Genomic DNA, 25411 nt, shown 5'->3' on the forward strand with positions numbered 1-25411 from the left:
AGTAGGCGAAAGCTAGCCACTGCAGCCAGCTACAAAGCTGGTAGTGGATTAGATCGGTGCCATAGTGCGGTCTTGTCCAAGCTCGAGCAGTGGGCACAGGGTATAGCGTGTTAGCGTCCAGCCACAACACATTTTAAGAGGATGAGGATATGTATGTGCTCAAGGGACATTTTTAGAGTGGTTTGTGCACTCAAGGTTTTATTTTTTTAAGCATTTTTTAAAGAAAAGGAAAAAATAAATAAATGGCAGAGACAAAAGTATCTCAAAACAGTACTTTCAATTCAGTATTTTCACTCGTTATAAATGCGGTGGTTTTTTAAATACTTCCTATTCAGGAAATTCTGAACGTATTTTAAAAGTACTAAGGAGGTGACAGAATTTTAAGTAAAAGCTTGCCAGTGGCCGATTTACTTTCCATGGGACTTTGAGATTAAAAACGTGTTCTAGCCGTTTGGTCGCCAGCAGTAAGGAGCAGAGTTACCGGCCTCGGGAAGAGACATCCCCTTTTCAAGGATGCCAAGTAAAATCTTCCAAATGCTACCCGAGTGTGCGGCAGCCGGCTCCACCCAGCGCCGCAAAGAGGAAGGAATTCTTTTGAATAGCAAGTATTGGTAAAGCTAATAGGTTTCACCTAAGTGATATATACTGGCTTTGGTATTATTATTATTATTTTTTTTTTAATGTTTCGCAGCAGCGTGGGCTGCTGGGTGACATGGCTTAAAGTAAAAGGGGAAAAGTTCTAGGGCGTAGCCAGCATTGACCGCCCCATAGACTTTTTTTATTAAAGGTTTTTAAACCATGTTCCACAGCAGCCTGCACCGTGTATAGAGCAGTTTAAAAAAAAAAAAAAAGGTACTTTCAGGAGAGTGTGACCAGTGGATCGACACTGGCCGCTGATAGCAGCATTTGGCCCATACTTCGTGGCAGAGAGAACAGACGTTCAGGGAGGAAGTAGGAGCTGTGACCAGTTAGAAGCAAGGAAACAAGAGTGACATCAAAGCCAACCAGTGTAAAGTAAAGGGCAAGCTCTAAGCTGGTTTTAAGTTTTTTTTTGTTGTTGTTTTTTTTCATTAAAATTCCACCTACAGCACATGCGCGCTCAAGTGAAACCCAAAAGTTAAGCAAATGATTGACAAGAAAACCAAGCAGTGGTAAAGGACTGCTGCAAAGCCGCTTGTAAGTTTTGGTTCACAAGATACAGCAGAAAGCTGTCGGACAGCTACAAGTTCTTTGACTAGACCTATAAATCAAAAACATACTAGTTTGCCAATGTTAAGAGGATCCATCGCATTGGAACTATCTGAATGGAGACACTTGTGTAGAGTATATTATAACCAGGAAATCATACTGAAAAAAAGGAATGGATTCCAGTGTTTCAATATGTGATAATTATTCACTCCTTTCTGTCTATTGGTATTTGAATTGCTCATGTCTCAAAATGGTATAACAGGAAGAGTGAGCACTATATATTTGTACCTGCTGTACCCATTGGAAAAATATTTTCATATCTAGCTTGGTTTAGAATTTTTTTTTCTTAGGACCTAGTAATGCTCTTTAGAATGGGCCTTTTCACAGAAGCGGAGCGACCAGTTTGCCCTCTAGTTTCATGGAATTGGCCACACAACTGCTCTGTTTTGATTTTAAGTAACCTGTCCGTATGCTGTGTGAGGTGTGCACAGTACAAAGACCTAATTTTGGCCTCTCGTAGATGTACGCTGATTGGTTGGGTTTCTCCTTGGTGTATTGATGGCTTGTTTGATCGTTTTGCGCCAGTAGCCTGATTCCAAGTACATCTGATAAAACGTCTAAAATTCTGCCTCTTCACAGTGCCTTTCATCTTTCTGATGGGTTAATTCATGCTTCACCATGAGAGGTGAGCTCGGCGGGCTGTCTCCTTCAAGCAAATAATTGGATTAGTTGATTTCTTGTCACCTGGGAGGTGCAAGACGCTGCATGACTGTTTAATTCTGACTTCATTGAGCTGACCTGTCCAGTGGCCATCTAGTCACTTTTGTTAAACAGTAGCCAACCCCCTACAGTCACTAAGTTGGTTTCCTACTTAGCACTTTGCCACCACATGGCCACTTCAAAGCAAGTGGACAGGAATGAGCGACTCTGACACCGGGACAATACGTTTTATTTCAGATGGAGGAATTCCATCAGTGGTCCGCTCAGTAGCCCACCTAAGAGGTTTATTTTGGGAATAGATGTCCTGCTTTGAGGAATGGCATTATCCCTGCAGTGCCCTTTCTTTAGGGTATTAAACCACTAGTAGCAATGGATCCTCCAGAGCCGAGCCAAAGGCTGCTGCTCCTTCCACCCTTGTCATGTGTGATGTGCCCTTGTTGATGATGGTCTCTCATTCTGCAGGTGCCCCGGATCCCACTGCCGGTGCCAGCATTGATGATGAAAACTGTTGGCATCTCGACGAGGAGCAGGTGAGGGAGCAAGTGAAGTTGTTCCTGTCGCAGGGCGGCTACTATGGCTCTGGGAAGCAGCTCAACTCCATGTTTGCCAAGGTGAGAAAGCATCTACATCATCCCTTTGACCTTCCACTGCCCACTTTGGGAGACAGATGTCTTGTCATCCATATGTTTCTCATGACCGCACTGTGGAGCCTTCCTTCATCGTTCACTTACAAACCGTGTGAATTGTTGCCAGTGGCTGCTCAGTGTTCCTACAACCAAGAGGAACACAGCAGGTGCCTGATCGTTTTCATAGCCGGCGGGTGATCATCGCTTCTGTGTTTGGAGCGACTGGGAAAATTGGGCTTGTTTGACGCAGGCCACGCTTCCATTGTGTTGGCAGCCAGTGTGTGTCATGCTGCTTTGTGGATCTTCATTGAGAATGCGCCTCATGCTTCATTTACTTCATCTGTCAGCAGTGGGACTGCGTTTCACTCCTTCATTGTATTTGTGGGGAATTGGAAAGTATCTCAGGCTTGCATTGTATTTGTAGGATACTTGATTCTTGTCTTGCCTTTGTTACCTTGGTAACCAGGCTCTTCTCCATTTCCATGGTCAGGTGCGCGAGATGCTACGGATGAGGGATTCCAATGGGGCCAGGATGCTAACATTAATCACGGAGCAGTTCATGGCGGATCCGCGCCTGTCCCTCTGGAGGCAGCAGGGGACTGGCATGACTGACAAGTGCCGGCAGCTGTGGGACGAGCTGGGTAAGTGCTGTAAAGAGCTCTGGGTTCTGTGCTGGTAGCAAGTGGTGGTGGTCCTGCTAGGTGGCGAGCAGGGGTCTGGTGTGTCTTCGCTGAAGGCAGCTGAGGACCGGCTGGCAAATTGCAGGCATGTGCGCCTTTGTAAGTGCTCGATATGTGGGGATAATTTGGCTCGGTGCTTTAGGTAATCAGTTTTGTGCTGTTACTTGGAGGCAGCTGTGGCTAATTGAGGATTAGTTCGCAAAGGTAATGTGCAAGTCTGCGAGTCGTTCAAGTAGCAAATGGGTGAGACAACGGAGAAGGCGTATTTGTTAATAAAATGCAAGCGGCTCCCGCGCATTCACAATCTGAGGCCTTTCGTGTAACAGACCAGGCTTTGCTACAGCGGTCTCCACGAAGCGGGTCTGTAGGCCGCTCTGATGTGTCCTGGATACAGCAAGTCCTACTTGGGGTCCGACCTCCAGAGGCAGAATGTCACAAGCTGCTAAGCTGTGACGAAGTGCACACTCTCCAGAAATCCTAAAGGAGCATTTTCTATCTAATGCAATACGGTTCAGGAAAATGTGCTCACTGGGTGACGGCAGCCAGTTTAGAGATCTGATTTTTCCATGTCAGGACCGTATATCCTCTGTTGTTTACTCCCAGACTTCAAGGCACACTGATCGTACACATCCCAGAGACCGTAGCACACTTCCAAACTTGGGGAGGGTACTGAGGCTCACGAGCTGCCGTCCGCTCCACCCTTTGGGTGCAGACCTGAAAACAGACTTAAGACCCTGAGAGTGAATTCTCACTTTCTTTACCAATGTACTCCAGCCAAGTCCTCTCTTTGCCGTCCTCTGCCCACCTGCTTAGAGGTTCAAGGGGGAAACCTGCCTTCGCGAGCACCCGCATGACCTTTCGTCATTTGCCAGACTAACTAGAGGCCGCGGGTTGTCGAAGGCCCTGCTGTGTAGGTTTCTTAAGGATGGCTAACCTTGCATCAGGCTTGGGATTTGCACCAGATTGCCAGGCATTGAATTGTTGTTCTCCCAAGCAGCAGTTTTTCCTCCTTTCACCCCACCCCCCCTTTTGTACTGGTACTCATGCACTAGAGCTACTGGGCGTCTGCAGCTAGTCCTAGCCGATGAGATAGGCATGGATGGCTAAAAAAATATACAATCCTTGCTGATGCCACAGAATAGAAAATGACTTGATAAATGTTTCATAATAGTCTTTAAGTGACAAAGAATGTAACTTTGTGTCGCCAGCCTGGTTTTGTAGCGTAGACCCAAGGACACGATTGCTTGCCTCACAGTGGCCCAGGCTGGCACTTTGTGCAGAGATTACTACAACACTTGATGTGTGTTTGCCCAAAACGAGGGCGCCTTGGACCTGCTCGTGAAGTGATGAACTTGTAATTGGATCAAACGGCGCTGGATACTCCTCACCCCGAACCTGAAATAAAAATAGCAGCTGTCCATTGGCCTGTGTTTGACTGCCATTTTTCTGCGTTATCCTTAAAAGCATGGTCATCCTAGATGTGTAGTTGGCCAGTGTTTTTGGAATCCATTCCAGGGCCGGAAGCACAGAGCCCTCTTTGAAGTGGAGCTGCTCTGTCAATTGGCACATCTGAAGAGTGGTACCTAAAGGCCCTGCTGCACGTGTATCCATCTGCCCTACACTGAGGCTGCACAAATGAGCTCTTCAAATGTCACTGAGCAGTCCCACAAATATGAAGCATCTGTTTAGGTGAAGCCTCTCTGATGCAGATTGTGGCTCTGGCTTTGCTCAGGCTTCTTCCAGTGAACATAACTGTTAGGTCGCCTCCTATCCTGCTGTACATCTTCTGTGCATGCGTCCTGTACACCAAGAAGGGAGCCGAAGAATCAACTGTCCAGGTGCTGCAAGTGCTCATAATTCTTCAGACTTTGTACATCATGGCTAGATGTATAACTTCAATTCATTAAAAGGTACACCAGGCACAAGATTGAGCCACAAAAAAGCTGAATAATAAAACCATGTAACACTTGAAAACAAGCCTTAAATAATCCCCCGGGTTGACAAAAGCCCTAGTAAAAGAGAAAGCAAGAGAGAAAAACCCAATAGTAGAAAAACCGATAGTATGGCTGGAAAGAAAAGGTTTCAGTCGTAAAGACAGGAAGCGTGGGCCTGACGTGCTTAACCGTCCCAGATAAATATTGGTTAGGCTCTTTTGATTTATGCATCTAACGTCTGAGTCCTGTCCTTGTGAATCTCCACCACACTGAATCTGGAAACTCTTGCAGGAGCTCTAGCGCAGGCTGATTGGTGGTGCAGTCACCCTTCATTCTGACTCAGTCCCACCTCTACACTCGACAAGGAGCCGCGTAAAGGTGCCACCTCTGTATGCTGACGTAAGTGCCTCCCTTCTGCTGCTGTAGACTCTGATATGTAGCTCCACTCCCACAGATTTCGTTTTTTCACTGAGTTCTCAGATTCCTAAACAGACATAGGAAATAAGCAGTGATGTCTCCATCAAGGATGAGTTTTCAGTCCCTGCTGTATGTAGGAAGTTGGCCCTGTATATACTATCTCAAAGTGAGAGGGAGCATGAACAGAGTCCAAGGGTTCCCCTTAGAGGTTGATAGTGGCACAAGCCCAGAAAATACACCCTCAGCAGCACAGGTGCAGTAATCAAAGTAGGTGTCAGGTTTGCTATAGGAAGCAATGGAGGGACCAGGGGGCCACTTAGACGATGCAGGCAGGGCACAGGGGGCTTCTCGGGCCAGCCACCGACTGGGCTAGGATGAGGGCTGCCTGCTGGTCACTCATGCACTGGTAGGTGGTTCCTCTCTGTTCTGGGGGCTGCAGTTGCAGTGCTTGGTCCAGGCGTCGGGTTCCTTTGTTACCAGGCAGTCGCGGTCAGGGGGAGCCTCTGGATCCTCTCTGCAGCCATCTCTGTGGGGATGCAGGGGGGGGTCGACTCAGGGTGTCCATGTCGTTGGAGTCACCTAGGAGTCCTCTCTGCGGTGTTTTCTCCAAATTCGAGCCGGGGCGTCTGGTGCAGTGTGTGAAGACTTGCGCTTCAGGCGGGAAGTGGGGTCTCTTTTTAAAAGTTACTTTAAAGTTGCAAAGTTGTTGAAGTTTCTGAACAGTCCCGCTGTTCTCTGGAGTTTCTTGTTCCTTTAGGTGCCGGGCAGTTCTCTGAGTCCTCACAGGTCGCTGGCCCCTGTTGCATGCGTCGCTGTGCAGGTTCTTTGTGTCTGGAGACAGGCCGGTAGGGCTGGGGCCACGTCAGTTGGTGTCTCCATTGTCTCTGCGGGGCTTTCAGGTCAGCAGTCCTTCTTTCTTCAGGTTGCAGGAATCTGATTTCCTGGGTTCAGGGTCGCCCCTAAATACTGAATTTAGGGGTGTTTAGGTCTGGGGGCAGTAGCCAAAGGCTACTGTCCTTTAGGGTGGCTACACCCTCTTTGTGCCTCCTCCTAGAGGGGGGCACATCCCTCTCCCTATTGGGCGAATCTCCCAAACTCAAGATGGAGGATTTCTAAAGGCAGGAGATCACCTCAGGGCACCTTAGGGGCTGTCCTGACTGGTAGGTGACTCCCCCTTGTTTTTCTCAGTCTCTCCTCCGGACTTGCTGCCAAAAGTGGGGGCTGTGTCTGGAGGGGTGGGCATCTCCACTAGCAGGGATGTCCTGGGGTGCTGTAACAGACAGGAGCCTTTGAGGCTCACCACCAGGTGTTCCTGCAGGGGGAGGTGAGAAGCCCCTCCACCCAGTGCAGGCTTTGTTCCTGGCCACAGAGTGGCAAAGGCACTCACCCCATGTGGCCAGAAACTAGTCTGGTTGTGGCAGGCTGGCAGAAACTGGCCAGCCTAGCACTAGGAGTCGACTGGTATTCAGGGGGCATCTTGAAAATGCCCTCTGGCTGTATTTTACAGTAAATTCCGCACTGGCATCAGTGTGCATTTATTGTGCTGAGAAGTTTGATACCTAACTTCCCAGATTTCAGTGTAGCCATTATGGAACTGTGGAGTTCGTAATTCAGACTCCCAGACCATATACTCTTTATGGCTACCCTGCACATACAATGTCTAAGATTTGGCTTAGACACTGTAGGGCATAGTGCTCATGCAGCTATGCCCTCACCTGTGGTATAGTGCACCCTGCCTTAGGGCTGTAAGGCCTGCTAGAGGGGTGACTTACCTATGCCGTAGGCAGTGGGTATGGCACTCCGAGGGGAGTGCCATGTCGACTTAGTCTTTTTCTCCCCACCAGCACACACGAGCTGTGAGGCAGTGTACATGTGCTGGGTGAGGGGTCCCCAGGGTGGCATAATACATGCTGCAGCTCTTAGAGACCTTCCCTGGCCACAGGGCCTTTGGTACCGGGGTACCATTTACAAGGAACTTATCTGTGTGCCAGGGCTGTGCCAATTGTGGGAACAAAGGTACAGTTTAGGGAAAGAACACTGGTGCTGGGGCCTGGTTAGCAGGGTCCCCAGCACACTTTCAATCATAACAGGCATCAACAAAAGGCAAACAGTCAGGGGATAACCATGCCAAAGAATGCATTTCCTTACATTTGAATACTGTGCAGGAGACTGCCTGGATCTGGCTTTAGGACGTTCTGTGGAGGAAAGTACCTCTTTTGCAGTGCTGGGACCTTAAGATTAGGTAAGTCCTGGTATTGTTGCTGTTGCCAGTGTAGAACTAGGCTATCCTTTGAGAAACGTTGCAACCTTGGCCTTCGAACAATGTGCCTTTGCCTTTCAGCGATACCCTGACGCATCCAGGCTGCTTGGTCTTTCAGTGCCAGCTGTGAGTAGCCCTTTCATTAGACGCCAGCATCCAGCAATGAGAAATTCTAGACTGGTCTTCCAACCCTGTAAATCCTTGTAATCCAGGCTTCCATGAGCAGAGTAATCCTAAATTCCTTTCCAACTACCCCACTGATACTAAGTAGAAAATTGGCACTGTGAGCAAAAAATACAAGCTGTTGTACAGACCATTTGACAGTCTGCTTCCTGAGTGCAGTTTCTCAGTCTTTTCATGCATGCTGCTTGGCACATGGCACAGTGTTGACTTCCTTTCCTGAGCACGTGCAGTACCTTCGCTCAAGTAATAACTGTTGGTATGGATGCTGCAAAGTACATTTATAGATAGGACACTACGGATTGTGTTCTTGCTATGGGCTCCAGCGTTGTTCTTAGACCTGGCTGAATGCATGCCACTGGATTCTTGAAAGGCCAAGCTTCCCTAGTGGAAACTCCTTTTGATGGTCTAGGCCAGGGTTCTGCAAAGTCGGTCCTGGAGAGCCGGGTCCATGCCAGATTTTTTGCATATCCTCATTTAGAAGAAAAGATGTTTCAGAAATCTAGATTTCTAGGCTCTTTGATGACAAAGCTGATAACTGTTTTGGAGAAGTTTAGACAGCCGAGCTATGGCCCGCTCACTGTGGCTACGCTGCCCTACTTGCCAGTTCCATCAACTGTACAGAAAATTAATAGGGTACTCAAGCTTTTCGTATCGCCAGTGACATCCCTCTTAACTTACAGCAGGCCTTGCAGGCTTGCTGTGGTAGTATGGGAGGAGGGAGGAGGAAAGAGAGGTTCCAGAGATTAGGCCAACAGCATCACCCCAGTCTTCACGATGCACCGTTGCCAAACTTCTTTAGTTCACCCTCCAGTCTAATGCTGAAAACTGTATGCATTACTTAATTATACCCTTCCTTTTCTGGACGACACTCTTTCCGTTTTCTAGTTTTCTCTTCTGTTGCCATAACACTATTATGTCACAAGAAGAGTTGATATCTCTCAATCAGAGAAGCAAGTGTACTGGTACTAGATGTGTAGAGCGGACTCAGGTGTTCCTCCCGATACTTGGTCTCCGAGAAGAACTGGAGAGGAGGTGCTTGACTGATTCTATACCTCACTCATTAACTCCTTTAAGGAGAAGATCAAAATGTTGACAGCTATTCAGGTTCTCAGGGCTTTGGATCCAGAGGACTGGACGTGGTGCCTTTACCTGCGGGAAATGTACTTTCACATACTGGTCCTGCAGTCATACGAGAAATTCTTCTGCTTTATGATGGGGAGCCGATGACTTCTAATTTACCATATTGCCCTTAGGGTTTATATTAGCTCCTCAGATCTTTGGCAGTTGTCTGTGGTTGTGGCACATCTTTGCAGGGATACATGTATTGCCATACTTTAATAACTGGCGCTAAAAGTGGACTCGCTGCAGCCAGTTTCAGACATCCTACAAACAGTGTCTTTGCTGCCCACTCTGAGGTTCTCAATCAAGCTCAAATCTAATCCTCAGCTGGTGCAGAAGATATTCTTTATCTGACCATTCTGGACACAGTTGAACCAAAGACCTTAACACCCGCAAGAAGTGTAGGTCCTTCAGGTTATGATCTAAGTGTTTCAGATGCGAGCTTTTGTTTGACCTTGATAGCCCTGATGCTTCTTCAGCTATTGACATTGTGCATTCTGTTGGTGCCTCAAAGCTCTTGGCATATGTGGGCCCTTTAATGGAATCTGTGGCTGTGGTGGGCCCACTACTGAAAATGCCTTGTGGACAGTCTCCATCTCTCAAACGAGGCCTGCTCAAAATTCCAGACAGCGATCATGATATGCAGTAGACTATTTTCCTTGCCTGCACCAGAGCTTACGTTGACTGATGCATCATCCCTGGGCTAGGGAGATCGCATAAGCAAAACAGAAGTCAGTTTTCCAGTCTCCAATGGAGAAGTGCAACCGCATAAATCTTCTGGAGCTGCAAGGCACCCAGCTGCCCTAAATGCTTTCTGCCTCCCATGGAGGGAAAATGAGATGCATGTGCTGACGACATGAATGCCATCTGTTAATGAAACGAGCAGGGTGGATTGCGGTCTTGTGCCCTCTGGAGTCCCTGAGGCTTTGGTTATTTTTGGAATATCACAGGATTTGTCTGACCACTAGTCATCTAGTAGGATGTGTCAACATCCGAGCAGAATAACTCGGCAGGTATCATGTTGCTGATCATGAGTGGGGTCTGCACCTGGAGATGGCACGGTTTGTCTTTGCCCAGCAGGGCATACACACTGTGTATGCCTGTTTGACTCTGAAAATTGTCAAGTATTTTTTGCTTTGAAGTTGCCTCCTCCATGGTCTATAGGAGACTTCTTTTCGCTTCGGAGTGTGGTCCTTTATATGCATTTCTGCATCAGACGTGACACTGCAGGTCCTAAGCACAGTTGGGCCGGCCTGAGCACTACTGATTATTCTTGCCAAGAAGTCCTTTGATGCTGAAATGCTGACCCTGAACATCTGCCCTCCATTTCAGTTTTCTGTTCAGAACGACAAATGATCAATACAAGCTGCTGCACCAGAACTTTCACAGTAAACACTTTGAGCAGAACCAACTTGAGATGCTTAGATCTACATCTAAGATTATTTTGTCTGCTCTGCCGTTCATAACAATTTCTTAATTAGTTTTCACATGTGATGTGAGGCAGGTTGACACCCTACAGGCTACATTTTCTGAAATGCTTTTGATGTAGCAGGGCTTTGCTGCAGTTAGTTTACTTATCAGGCTTCTTCACCTTCGTCCATTTGCTGGATCAGCACAATGTGTTTACTAAATGAGCTTTCGTGAGTGTCCCCGCCCCTAAATTATGCTGCAATGGGACTTCAGTTTGGTTCTGATATCTTAATGTATGCTCCTTTTGAGCCTCTTCATTTGTGCTCTTACACTTTTAACTCTGAAAACTATTTTTTATAGCCCTCGCCTCTGCATATCGCTTCCGTGAGCTGCAGACTTCAGTTTAGCCTCCATATACTACATTTTTTTTCTTGCATGTTCTTTGCATGCATCCTTTCTCATGAAAGTGAAGTCACCTTTTCACTTGGGGCATCGCCCTTCCTTTGACTTTATTCCCCCATATCCATTTAGAGAGGAGAGGCGGGCTTCGCTAGTTCGACACGGCATGCCTTTGGTTTCTATGTTGAAAGGGGTAGCAGTGGATGGTTAGCGGTTGGGTTCCTTTTTGTGAAAAAAGGAAAAGCGTCAAACAGGCTGTCTTGATGGATTGACCTCTATAGCAGACATATGCTTGGGCCAAAAGCAGTAGCTTCCAGAGGGCCTTCAGGCTTATACCTCCAGGGCAAAGGCATTCGCTCAAGACATTCCGGTTTTGAAAAATTGCCAAGTAGGTTTCTGTTTATAATTTTACCAGGCACTGCTGCATCAGTTTCCAAGTTCGTAGACGATCATCTTTGCCTGCTCCTTCCTGCAGACAATCCTGCTTGTAGCAGGTATTGCTCGGGTACTGATTTAGGAGGTATGAATCTGCAAAATGAAGTATCCATCAGACTTTTAGTAACTTTCTTTCTGGTAGATACTCTTACTGCAGATTCCTCACCGAGCGTCTGCTTTTTCATTCTGCGAGTGGACTTTTGTGAATTAAAAAAAAAATCCAAATGAGCTTTTGCACATTTATAGTAGCACGTAGCTTTAGCTCACATGCTAGGCATATCCCTGCTATCTGTGGTGTGGACTTTTGGAAGTTGTCTGTTCAAAGACATCTTCAGTCTCAAGGTATCTCCTGGCAAGTTGCTTAGCCCACCATGACAGACTCCACGTGACGTGTTTTTCCCGCCATAGAGTTCGGATGTTCATCTCACGCTCCCAGACGGCCGAGTTCTTCAATGAAGGGCATTGGAGAGCTCAACGCCGCCACTTTTACCTCAACACTGACCCAGAACATTTGGCTGACTGTCCCAGCCCAGAGGACTTGGTTGGGGACAGAGGACCAGGTCATATGAGAAGGGGTGGTGAGCAGAAGGGTTATGAAGCACATGTACTTCCTTTTTGGCCCTAAATGTGATGTAAAAATCCTGAGGTCAGACCATTTAGTCTCTAGCTGAAGAAGCATCTTGCTCTGCTTTTAAAGTGTTCAAAACAAAGACCATTTGCTTCAAAGGGATCTCTTACAGAAGTCTGTAAAGAGCTGTCTTGGGAACAAATCAAAACTTTCTTCTAAAGGTGGGGTTCCTCTTTCCATATTAGTCAAACGATTCAGATGCCTTTTTCCTTCCCACGCCCGGACGCAATCGCGAGGGGAATCAGCGCCGGCTTGTCAGAGGAATAGAATGAAGTGTGTCCAATTGATGAACAAAGGGGAGGGACAGGGAGAAATGGCGGGAGAGGGGGGTTAACTTGGGGTGCAAGTCCGCGCTTGAGGCTGGGTGTTGCTAGTATGGTGCAGAATGAGTCGCAGTTATGGGAATGCACCTCTTTGAGTAGCCTGGGTTAGTGATTCTCCGGGCAAGGTGCTTTTAGTGGCAAAAGAAAGGAGTCAATCCCCCCCTCTCAGCCACCCTCTTTTTGGGAGTATACTGCTGTTCAGCCAAAACGGCTCATGTGATCTATAGCAGCACATGATGCAATTGGAAAATGATCCTTACCCCTTAACCGTATGTTTGTAGTTTCTACTGCTGTAGATTCACATGCCCCTTCATTCTTCCCTAGTAAGCGAGCCAAGCTGTTTTCATACGAGTTGGTCACAACGCATCATACACATTCCTTGTCCTGCTTCTCTGCGCTCCACTTACATTACTCAGCCGTGAAGAGGGGGGGGTTGGGAGAATCTGAGGTGGAGTTGTTGTCCTTGTGGGTCAAGGGAGGAGATAGGAGACCTACTAAAAACGACTTCTAACAAAAATAACTTACAAACATCCGTACTATAGTGGCAGGAGAATGCAAAGCATGTGGTTCAATAGCAATACACGCTACAGATAGTTATAGGGTAAGCATCGTTGTCCTTCTGTTGGTTATGAGCCACATTCTTAGACACAGAATGTTTAACGAATAAACTGACGACATCACACACTGCTGCTGCTGCGTGTGTGTGTGTGGCTCTGTGTTGTCATGTCTGGATGTGGGATGACAGTGGCAATGGCCATCAATATCACTACTTGACGTGTAAGAGCCGCTGGGTTTCCAGACTGAGTCTGGTGCCCTGGGAGATTCACAAGGTGAGAATCTCTGATTTGAAAGGTTATCCGCCAGGAAGAGTTATTTAAGATAAGTAACTTTCGCCCCCCCTCCCCCATGTCTAACTTGAAATGAATGAACTTGGTTCCCAGAAATAATCATCTTCTGCATCTGATTGTGACCAGATGGTCAGTTACCGTCGGATTAATTACTCCTAAGAAAAGGCTTGCAATCCTAAAAACTTCAAGGCGGCATCAGTGTATATCTGGGTGTCTTGGGGTGATCCGATCCTGCATTCTGTCCTCTGCTACCAATGTGCAGAAGGTCCGGGTTAGGCCCCCTGGCTAGCGTGCAGGAGGACTTGAAGCCAACTGTATAGCACTCCTTGCATTCTGGAGCGATTACATTGGGTTTGACAACCACGTACAAGGTACTCTAGAATAAGGTGCTGGATCTTACTCTGCCAAATGTATCTAGGACTTTTGATTCGGCAGTGGGCTGAGCATCTCAAATAGTTGGATTTTCACTTGGTTTGCATACTTGTGCCATCTGCTGGTGAGTCGGAAATTTGCGTCCTATTTAGAACAGTTTGTTTTCCACAGTCGTGGATTCGAATTTGCAGTGTTTGCCAGGAGAGCTTCCCTTTGGTTTTGACCGCAATCAGTGCTTTAAATGGAAAAAAAAATAAGTGCAGGCATTATCCAAATGTAATGGCGGGGAGGAGGATTGTGACGGCTTTAAGGGCACAGAAACAAGAATGTCCTTAGCCTGCAAATACTAAACTCTGCCAATCCACTAAACATATCTTAGCTATTTATTTAATTTGTCAAATGTTCCAAATTTGAAGTGGTTGTTAAACGCATATAGTTGCACATATATTGCTGTGCACATATTTTGTTTACTGTAGACAAACTTATGCCCATGACATTTGACAAATGACGGGAAAAGGCCTTTATTAAGATATTTCATCAGATCTCTAATATTGAAATGTCCCTGATTAAAAGACACAGACGCCCACCTCCCAGATATTCACAAAGTGCTAAGCAAACAAACTAGGCACAAGCAGATAAAAGCACAGATAATCGCACACAGTGATAATGAGCTACACAAATATTTGCAGTGTCTCCACACAAGCCAGCAGATTTTGTATTTCATTTGCTCGCTCTGGGGCGCGTAGGAGTAGATATTGATGGTGCAGCAGGTACAGTAGCACCGGGTGTACCATTGATGGGCTCGCACTGTTTTTGGCTTTGGTATCTGGAGGCCGCCTTCTTGCGGCCTATTCTTTTCCACAGCTGTGGACGATTCCGACTGACAGGCCAGTCAGTAGGAGGTAACAGCGGAAGTGTGGGCGTCCATGAATCCTCACTCATGCCACTTTGCACTGTCCGCATCGGAGAGCTCGATTAGAAGGTGCGGTCTCGCTCGACGCGAGTTACAAAGGCTGGGCTGATCTCTGGAAAGGCTAAGGAAGTGACGTGGGTGTGTCTGGAAGAATGGGCCCACGTAACTTCCTGCTTCATATCTGTCTATAAGGGCTTTGCTGTCATCTAGGTGCAGAACTTGAGGTGGTCGAAGCCCCACCAGCAGACGTGTGCCCGTTAACCGGCCTGCTCCAAAGCACAGGCGACATATCGGAACAGGCCCGGACGACAGAGTATGCCCAGCACCGCCTCCATATCCCGACTCAGCTTAACATGCACAGCCAATTGAGCAGGGTGACGGTGCAAGTCGCGGTTAACCGCGTGCACACACTAGCACCTGAAACCACTGCTCTGTTTGCAACACAAGCTCTGAAGTCCGATCACACGCTGCAGCGAGCAAACACCTGCACTACTGCCAGGCCCCTGCGAGTACCAATACTCACCCGTTCTATGGAGAAGCTCCAGTACTCCAGGGAAGAAAACTGAAAAGTACCGGCCCATTTAAAGCACTGACCACAATACTGTATTGCCTATACAGTTGTTAGATTGTTTTTCTGCTGTTGGGTAGGTCTTAAAAGACCAGTGTCTGGGATCACGTGATACGATGGACATGACAGGCAGTTAAAAAAAAAAAAAAAAAAAGTCTGAAAATGCTTGCCCAAATGAATCATTTTTGGACTCCAAACGACTGTTTTTAGTTTGGGTTGTAGAAAACACACTAAGTTCCGGCCTGGGTTTCACAGGGCTGTGGCCCACAAGACGAAAACAAGAGAGAAAAAACAACAAAAAATACAAACAAATCAACACCTCACCTCGCTCTGAAAGAGAGGGAATTTGTTTGGGCTGACAACGTTTTGCGGTTTAAGCAAGGTCATTATCCCTCGACAAGCTCTGAAAGCAATATCTGGTTTTGAAGAAATTCTCGACCGTTTTCAGCGTCGAAAGACTAGATGAACGTCCTGCCACAAAGTACACTTCTACAACTTACCACAGCGCTGACTAGACACAGCCCACACACCAGCAAAACTACAGACTCCGGATTCCAAGGCCTCACCCAAAGTAGCAGACGAAAGCCACAGCGTTTAGATGATGAAATCCCCCTGGCCAGGGCTTGGATACATCTAACCACCAACAGGCTGACAAAAATGTAATTCTGGAAATGCTTCTCCCATTGAAAATGTTAAGCACACAGCGGTGAAACGGTTTTCGAAAAGGGATGGCTGGAAGATGCGGCTACAGGTGCGGATGCAGAGACCTCTTAAGAGAAGGTCGCATAGCTTTTAAAGCGTTAAGGAGGGACACCAGGCCCCAAGCTTACACTGTCCAAAAACTGCAGCGCAGTCAGCCCAAGAGGTAGAATAAGAAGAACCTTGGCGAAGGAGAAGCTTGGGCCAGAAGTGGGAAGACTGAAGGCTACAATCCTCCGAGGTAAACACTCCCGTCGCCCATTGCTTCCTCACCACAAGTATTTAAGATTAATTTCAAAAGTGTGATGAATAGAGTTGCAGAATGCTTTCAGATCAAGCAGGAAGAGGGGAAATAAGGTTTTCTTTTCTCAATCCTAAATCATTACTGTTTTTATACTGTGCAACAGTAGTAAAGCTGCGAATAACCCAAAACCTACCATCTTTAAATCTGTCAATCTGAGAATTGAAAAGTAATCAAAACCTGCAACTCAAGAGCACATTGTGTAAGCGGCCCAGAAGCAGCGTGTGTATTGCTGTAGCTAGAAAGTGTTCTCTTTTATATCCTTTGAAATCGACCGTGACCACCACCTGACCTAGCATGAAGATGGTTAGCAAAGGGTAAAACCCTCCCAGCCCATGAGATGGGATCATGCAACCGTGCTGTTGGCATGTTGTTGTGGGGCACAGCTGTATGACCGATTGGCAGCATTGGACTTTCTGATGGGTACTTTTAACTGCAGGGGATATCCCCGGGCGGGGAATCTGTGGTTAGAATATCCACCAGAAAGCGCTCTACAGAAGGTAGGTAACTGCTCTCCTCCTTTGAAACCGTTTCCAACTGGCAGTGTCAAAATTGGCATGGAAGGACATATTTTCCTTTTATCTTGACAAATTCGCTGGACTAAGCATAGACCTTGTCTAGAGGAATTATGACCGGATTGATGCTAAAATGCCACACTACTACGAGTATCTTTATTTAAACCAGAGCTACTTTTATAGTTCCCCGCTGTGCCCTTTAAAGGATTATTTTAATTTGAGAGGCAAGTAAACTAACGCTTCAGAAAATAAAATAAACACATGCTCTGGGCATCTTAATTATGAGGAGCTAGAGTCGAAGGTGTGAGCTGTCCTTTTCCAACAAAAAATGCTGTCTGAGACCGCATTAAGGTACTTGTAGAGGCCACAAGTCCCTCCACTGTGCACCGCTACGCGCCTAAGTGAAGGACGCTTTATGATATGGACTAAAACAGCGTATCACAAGCAGGCTGTACAGTGAAGGATGTTACATACACGAGTGTCATTCTTTGAAACTTTATGTAGCCTCTCTAACAGCTTCTTGGAAAACTCAGCTTAGGGGATGCCATTTATCGAAATATTCTTGTAAGGCATAAAGAGAATGTTGTGAAGAATTTAAATGTACTAAAGCATATGACATTCCAATCCAGCTGATTCGCAGGCGTAACCTGGTTCATGGGTTGTGGAAGGTGACTTTTCTGATAGCAGCTACCACTTAGGTGAAAGAGTAATTCACTAACATTATTTTTGCAGCATGAATCTTCTCTGGATTCACATGTTGTGCATTATTCTGCCATCTAGAGGCTGGGTCCTTTTTTTTTTTTTTTTTTTTTTTTTTTTTTTTTTTTTTACTATTTCACCAAATTTTTAGACCATTTTCTTTTTCTGCCTGTTGGTGGGTATCCCCCTCTGGCGTAGTTGTACTTCCTCCGGATGTTCGTGCCTTAGTTTGCCATCTTAAGATTCTTTTTTTCACGCCGGGTCTGGATGATTTTGTGGAAACGTCTATAACTCTAGGGAGAACTTTGAAGAATTGCTGAAAATCTTTTCTAAAACGTATCAAGTTAGAGAACTTGAAAAATGTAAATGTTTCTTCGAGCCACAAAAGTCATTAAGGTGAGTGACTGCGCTCAGTCTTTTAACACAATCCAAAATCAAAGTAAAAGACTTGGGCTGAAGAGGTGCAAGTGCTCCCTGGCCCAACCCCTTCAAAAGCCAAGACTTGCTCCTGTACAGTGATCCGTGCTGCATAGGCTTCAGTAGTACTCTTTTAATGATTCGATTGGCCCTTAGTAATTTAGTAGACAATGAACAGGGTAACCTCATTAGGAAACCGAAGGCTGTTTTTTTCACTTCCTAATGAGAGCTGATTGAATGGAGTTTTCAAAGTCTACATCGTTGCAAATTGAGTATCAAAATCGGTATCTGAATATGAGGGCATTTAGAGCAATAAAAGATGAAACTTTGTGCACACAACTCCTACAGCCCCAGGATGTGCCAGAGCGCAAAAGTAAGAATGCCTTCTCCATGGAATCAAGGTGGTGGTGGTGGTGGTGCTCGAGGAATCATTTGTGGGAGAAAGCGGAGAACCAGGGATGAGTGTCTGTTTCTTTTTTTTTTCTTCTTTTTTCTCCCCCTTTCTTCTTCGTTAAATCACTGTTCTTGTTTTTAAGGTGCTCTCTGGGTGTGCATTGTGTTAAACCCGCACTGCAAACTAGAGGAGAAGTCCTGCTGGCTGCGGCAACTTCGCAAGTGGGGAGACCTGGACGTGTGCCCACTGGAGGACGGCAACTATGGGAACGAGCTGCCCAATATCACCAATGCGCTTCCTCAGAGCTTAAGCCATGCCCAGGGTGAGTGCTTGAGCCGCGACTTGGGTTGGTCTTGTGCTTCCTGTCTGGTCGGTCTGTATGGTTGAGGCCTTAAAGTTGCTGTGGTGAAACAATGGTCATGATTGTGCAGTGTTAAGGTATGGATAGATGGAGCAGCTGGGAGCCTGAGCACTTTCAGCACAATATGTTGCAAACATAAGGACTGGAGCAACAAACCATTTGGTGACTTTGACTTGCTGCTTCTAGATTTCTTAATGTGCAGAAACCCTTTGTGGAATCAAACCTGTTGACAGATCTGCAAAAGTGCTGTCTTTGGGAAATTAATACAAATCTGGAGTCAGGTAGAAACCGTGAAACATTGTTAATATTTTTTTCATGCAAGGTATTTTAAAAGCACTGTAAATTGTCAAATTTCGAAAAACGATTTTCCTACCATATAACAAGATAAAAGGGCACATGGGGTGGTATAACGCGCTAGACAAAATATAGCAGGGAAAAATTAAATAAAAGCAGCATCCGAGTACTGACACTGATTGGGTTGGGTGGCAATACTGCTGGATGGGGACAGAGGTCTTTAAGAGGCTTCATTTGCAAGGAAGTATAGGTAGGGTGTGTCAAATGCATGTTATGTCGATCCTTTATTTGAAAGGTTCCATACTCCCCTTTCAAGATTGAGATCAATGGTGTGGTAATAAGTTTATTGCAATTAAAAGTACAAACTGAAGAGCTAGGAAACCAGTCGTGTTTAGAGAAAAACATGTTGACTTCAGTTCGATGGCTAGGAAGCTGTGTATGAGCATGTAACTGCACACACTCTGCAACTAACTTGCATAATTTCATCACCTCAAGTGATACCACCTGATGGGTTTCATTGATCTTTCTGAATCTCATCTATTTCTTAGTTGTGTTTCGGCCCAAACTCAAGTAGCTGTATTTATGCCAGTGCCACGTGGTTTCTATATATCTACCCATGGTGCTGGAGCCAAAAGAACAACTACTTAACAGAAGTCGAGGAGCAAAAGAGGTTATGGCCTCAACCAAGCAGTGGTCCTTCATAAGAGGCCTGTCTAGTCCGGTACAGATTGACCACCCACAGTGAGGGCTGGTCTCAGCACAGATGTGCTGTCTAGGGGCACTTATGAGATCATGCCTGCAGAGAGATTTTACAATGCCTGCTACCTAGCAATCACCTGTAGGTTCTGCTTAGATTGTTAACATGCAACGTCTTACAGTGTACTAGCGTGACCACACTAACCCAATGAGACGTATAGCACGTAGTCATAATATGAAAAATATCCAATTTATTAAGACACTTTTGCTTCCAGTTGTAACTCGAGCACGAGTTAGTGTACGCTTTTAGTGGGTTTTGGCTCAGAAACTTCCTAAACAGATTAATGCCCTCCTGCGAGACAGAGGTCGGAATACCTTGTTTTTACAGTCCTAAAAAAACAGTACATGTATGCACCTTAGATCATTGTATTGCAGAAAATGCATCATCGAGAAGGACTTCCACCTTTGTATTTCGAGGTTCCGAGTTGGGTTTTAGTGTCAACACAGTGCAGGAAATGTTTCTTAGGTTGGTGGCAGGCTCGTGACTTCCAAATACTCCAAATGGATGTTTTCCCCGTTTTTCTTTAACCTGTGAGATTGAAGGCTGTTTCGTTTAAGACATTGGTGAGCATCAAGCTCATTGTTTCCACCCCTCACAACTGTTCCATTTATTTTTTATTTTATTTGAGCAGTAGTTTAACACCTTACGTGTTAATGTTGAGTAGTAAATCATGGTAAAGTTATGTTGATCATTTTAGATGTTTAGCATGATCTCGGAGTATGGTCTGACTAATACCCCACAATAAAGAGAATGACAAATGTATTTAATCTAGAGCTTGCCAAATAGCCATATAGCACTTAAGATCTTGCAGTTTTACAAAGAGCATCGCAGACATGAGTTTATTTCCATAGAAGAGTTTCAGCCCTCGTTACAGAAACCACTGTGCTGAAGGGGTAAATTCTACTCAACGTGCTAATTCATCAAAGATTAACTTTTATTGTACGGATATTTAGGCGAAGGTGTTTAAATCCACTTTCTTTTGGTTCATGAATAACATCACACACAATCTTCTATCACTGATCATTTTTTTTAATTGATATTGCAGTCATAAAAGCAAAACCAGCCCAGACAACATGTTTTGTTACCATTTGGAACTTCATCCAGGCTTTGTGCTTTTTGTAAGCCTATTAAACTTCTAGTTTTGAGCTAGTTAGGAACCTCGCTCTTTGTTGCATATAGTACTCAAATAATAGTATATCAGTTTGTCTTTTCATTGAAGTACTAACAAAATCTCCAATATGTCATAGCTTAATTTTCATTTGTCAGGGCTCCCATGTACTTCACCTACGGAATTTAGGGCAGAATATATCGCATGGCTACACTATTTTATATATGACCTCAGTTCCACAGAATAGTCATTTCTGACACCACATGGTAGTGTGGCAGCGTTTGCCTTTCTCCAGAACCATCCTTGCGGAGGCAGTAATACACAGCATTGCAGTTTAATGTATAGATTTACTAGATATGGGCTATGTTAGCAGTATTTGAGTAGCGTGCACTTTACATTAATATATGGACTCTGTAACTTTGCTTGTTGTGCAAAGTGTGTTTCATCAGTACAACTTGTTTTGTGCCAATTGTCTGCAGCGCCTTGTAGGTCGTAAGCACTCCCTTTGATGGACAGTCCATTAAACGCTCTGGTCCGAGGCTTTGTTTGGTGCTGTTAAAGTTTAGCCAGTTGTAATTTGCGGCCCCTGTGCTGTGCTAATTGTGTGAAAGTGTAGTATGGGTGCCTTCAACTTGGTATTTTGTGGTACTTTGAAATGCTGTGCGGGAGAACGAAAGTGCGCTAGGAGTTTGACTTCACAGTTACAGATACCTTCCTTATTATTTTGAAGCACTCAGATTTGTTACACTGTTAAAGGTAAGTCTTGTGTACATTTCCGGCCCTTTCACATGAAGGATGGCGTAGTCTAGGAGACACATGTTTGAATTTATTTGATGCTTTTTTTGTGAAGTGCCTAAACTTGGATTCAAGCACCGGTTTTAATATCTGCAACATAGCCAGTCTTCTGTTGTGGGCTGTCATGTCATTGTACAGGCTAGCTGCAGCAGCAATCACCATGTAGTGTGCAAGAGGCAGCTGTTTGCTACAGCTGTGAGGTAATCCTGCCTTGCAGACAGAGAAGCTGTAACCACTGCATATTTTAGCGTCTAATTTGTATACTTTTGTAGTATTTGAGTGCTTATCGTATCAAGATGTACGTTTTTCCCATGTAAAGCGCAGTTTCACTCCTGAGGGTATCCTAGAGCTCAGCAGGTGTGTGCACACAGCGCTGCCTATGGAAGGTTTAATTGAAAATCCAGGTCTTTAGCTTCTTACGGAGCTCAAGAAGAGGAGGCAGCGGCTCTGAGATGAGTGGGAGGATGTTTCACACTGAGTGGTGTAAGAGCACAACTGTCCTCCTGATCTTGGTCTGTGTGGTATGTTGGCGAGTACGAGTCCTGAAGAGTGGCTGTGACTGGGTGGTTGGTGGAAGGAGATGCAACTGTTGAAGTAGGAAGAACATCAGTTATTTAGTGCCTTGAATGTACATACGATGAGTTTGAAATTAATGTCCGTATCTGGAGCCAGCGGAGCTCCCTGATGTGTGGTGCTATTTGGGTTCTGTGTGGGAGGGTTTAGATGATTGTGGTCTTCTAGTGAGTTTGATGATCCCGGTGTAGAGGGCGCCCCCATAGTCCTTGTTGGCGACTAGGATTGGAGTGATAGTTTTTCTAGTGTTGCTTGGGTTTCATTTGAAGATCGTCTTCAGCATCGTCAGGATTTGAAAGCAGGATGCAGTGACCGCGTTGTCTTGTGCAGTTATGTCTAGTTTGCCTGTGATAATTCTGGGTGTTGGCCCGAGCGTGGAGGCCACCAATTGGAGCCCCATGGTTCGTGGCAGCAGCCTATAATGAAAGATTAATCCGACCATTTCTGATCGAGAACGATCTTTGGTGCACTGATCACGCACTCAGGTACTAATGAGATGTCCCACTCTCTGGATTGGATCAGTGCTGTACAAGTTACTGCCCAGTGGTTCAGTGCATGCTACTCGTTGGTGGAGGGCGTTTGGTGAATGTTGTCTCTGTTCTATGTTTCATATTCCATATTTTAGCTTGCACGAATACAGTACCGTAATGGGTGTACTTACTACATGTACCCATAAAGAATATTAGAATGGTTGTCTCCTGTGACAAAATTATCAACCTAGACACACCCATCCAGTTGATACACCAATTACTCCAGCCAACGAAAACCCTTGACACATTATTCTTGTTAATAGAAAACGTTCTGAGTAGGTGACTAGCTTAAGATAAAAACATCTTTCTGAAGGTTGGCATTAAAATCCATTAGCTGGTCCTGGAAGTGTGGCTTCCAACATCTAACCAAGATCAAACCCCTGTAGAGTAGTGTGTCAGCAGGATTTCTGTGCCTTGGAGACACTTGATGCATTAGGTTTGCCTAGCCACCTAGGGTGCACTCAGGGGCGTAGCATTGGGAGGTGTATGGGGTGCCACGCTCTCCCCTAATAAATTTATATTCTGGTAAATAGTTGGGTACATGTGCTTTCAGTCTGGTATGGTGAAGTGTCGGATTTCACAAGGCATGTTTCCATACAAACAGACAAAAGCTTACACACAAGCTAACCCACTCCTGCTTTGAAAGTCTTCAAAAATGTTGGCTATTTTGCCAAATATTGTATTTTCTCTCACTTAGTACCACTACCAATCTGTAGTCTTCTCCCTTTCCACTGCCCCTAAAGTCCCTCTCGTGAGCCCTGCTCGTCTGTAATGCATTTTACCATTCTATACCAGAGTGATTGTTGGGAACTCTGAAGCTTACACCCCCCTATCTTAGTGACCATGCTACGCCCCTGGGTGCACTTCCTATCCCTGGAGTAGAAGGAATGCCTTATCTCTTGTTTGAGGAATGCCTCGCTTGAAGAGTGCAGTGCTTTGAGTCCCGGCTCTGGACTAGACCCGGCCGCTTCACATCAGGATTACAGTGCGGCTTGCTGGTGCTTGGACATTGCAACGGTGCAGAGGGCTGTCTCTCAAAAGGGTTGAAATGCCTTTTGGGAGCTAGATGCTGGCCCTTTACCCGGGTTTCCCGCTTGCGGACTGTAGTGCCTGGACTATGCTGGGTTCTGGCACTAGAAGAGTGGTGTCTCGCGCAAGGGCTGAAGTGCTTTTCCCGAGCAGTGTGCTCACCCCGACCCTGGTATGCAAGGGGTTTCTGGCTTGTGGACTCCAGTGCCTGGACTATGATGGATTCGGTCGCACTGCCTTGCCCGAGCTGTGCTCATCCCGACCCCGGTATGCACGGGGTGTCTCGCTCTATGGACTGCAGTGCCTGGACTATGCTGGATTCTGGCACTGTCCCTTGCCCGAGCTGTGCTCATCCCGACCCCGGTATGCACGGGGTGTCTCGCTCTATGGACTGCAGTGCCTGGACTATGCTGGATTCTGGCACTGTCCCTTGCCCGAGCTGTGCTCATCCCGACCCCGGTATGCACGGGGTGTCTCGCTCTATGGACTGCAGTGCCTCGCCGAGGCAGGTGGTTTGCACCGGGGTAGAGCGCCGTCTCGCACGAGGGTTGAAGTGCAGTGCCAGAGCGGGGCGCTGGCCCCATGCCTGACATGAAGGGGTTGCCTGGCACGGCGGGCGCTGTGCCCTGCGCCCCCTCTCCCCGTCAGTGGCCCCGCTCCCCCCTGCTCCCCTCGGCCCCCCGCCCGCGTGCTCGGGCCTAATTGCGCTCTTGCGCGAAGTGTTTGCCTCGGGAAGGCTGATTACCCGGCGCGCGGCTTCCCACGGAGGGACCCGGCCCTGTCACCTCGGACCCCTCGAGGCTGAGGGGGAGGACGCCTCTCCCCGACCCCTCCGGAGAGCTGCCGCCTCCGCGCGAGGTAATGGCTTCTTCTCTGAAGCGGCCGCCCCTCGAGGCCCCCGGGGCCGGCTCCGCGTGGCCATGCAGTCCCCAGGCCCGCGCCTGCCTGCTCGGGTACCAATTATTGGCCGTGGGCCGCGGCCCGCAGCCCGTGAGGCAAAGATTTCTGCAGGTGTCGTCACTTCGAGGCGCTGTGGGACCGGGGAGTGTCAGGCGCTCAGAGCGCCTCCGCGGGCCTCAGCTGTTGACTCCAAGCGCCGGAAGCTCTCCTGAGCAGCCGCTGCCGAGGTGTCTCTCCACTTTGCCCCACTGGTCGAAGTCTGAGGAGGCGGAGGAGGGAAAGAACAACTGCCGGGGTACCTGCTTCCCCAAAAGAAAAGTAAAAGTGCCCACTGGGCAATCTGCAGATGTAAGAGGTGCTTAACTGAGAGATTTCATAATGTACAACAGTGGATTTACCACCGATTAACACAATTTGCATGCACTCTTCATTTAAGCTGTGCCTTATTTTATATGTAGTTAACTGAAGGTGAAAGACTGAAAAAAGTTATAGGATATTGTTTTTAGGCACGCCTTTGACCCTGCCTCTGCTCCCACGCATGCTGCCGTACTTTAAAGGCTGTTTCTCCCCCACAAGGCTCATGTTTTATGTACATGTGTCTTCACGGTGTCTGCACATGTATGTTCTTTCACAGATGCAAGAATAACACTGAGCAGAGGTTCTGACGCTTCACGTTAGGGGTTGCCGCGGATATGTGGGGGCGGTAGAGAAGGGGGGCTGATTTTCTGGAGTGGCAGTGCACAAAAACACTTTTCTTGTCTGAAACAGACAGGCTGCGAGGTCACGTGCTAAAAGATGGCACAGCGCCTTGCGTGCTCCTTGCTCCTCTGTTGGCAGTGCCAAGGACAGCTAAAGGGATTATGCGTGTAGCAGTGGGCCCGGCTGTTATCTTTCCCAAGGCCTTGGAGTGCCCCCACTGCGCCTTTACCAGGCCCTCCACTGTGGGTGTCAAGGACGACTCAACACATCTCCCGGCGCCAGCCATTGCCAGTGGCAGTGCCAGGGAAGACTCCGTG

The 25411-nt window shown here is 46.7% G+C and overlaps 1 protein-coding gene across 1 annotated transcript in view; it reads left to right on the top strand.

Moving 5' to 3' along the window:
• Positions 1–25411, top strand: part of ZSWIM5 (zinc finger SWIM-type containing 5) — a 256622-nt gene that overhangs the window by 126464 nt on the left and 104747 nt on the right. The window contains exons 3-5 of the mRNA XM_069232815.1: positions 2371–2519; positions 3025–3175; positions 18191–18370. Coding sequence (XP_069088916.1) covers positions 2371–2519; positions 3025–3175; positions 18191–18370 — 480 coding nt within the window. The remainder of the gene's footprint in view (positions 1–2370; positions 2520–3024; positions 3176–18190; positions 18371–25411) is intronic.

Source organism: Pleurodeles waltl, chromosome 4_2, assembly GCF_031143425.1.
Source record: "Pleurodeles waltl isolate 20211129_DDA chromosome 4_2, aPleWal1.hap1.20221129, whole genome shotgun sequence".
Lineage (NCBI taxonomy): Eukaryota > Metazoa > Chordata > Amphibia > Caudata > Salamandridae > Pleurodeles > Pleurodeles waltl.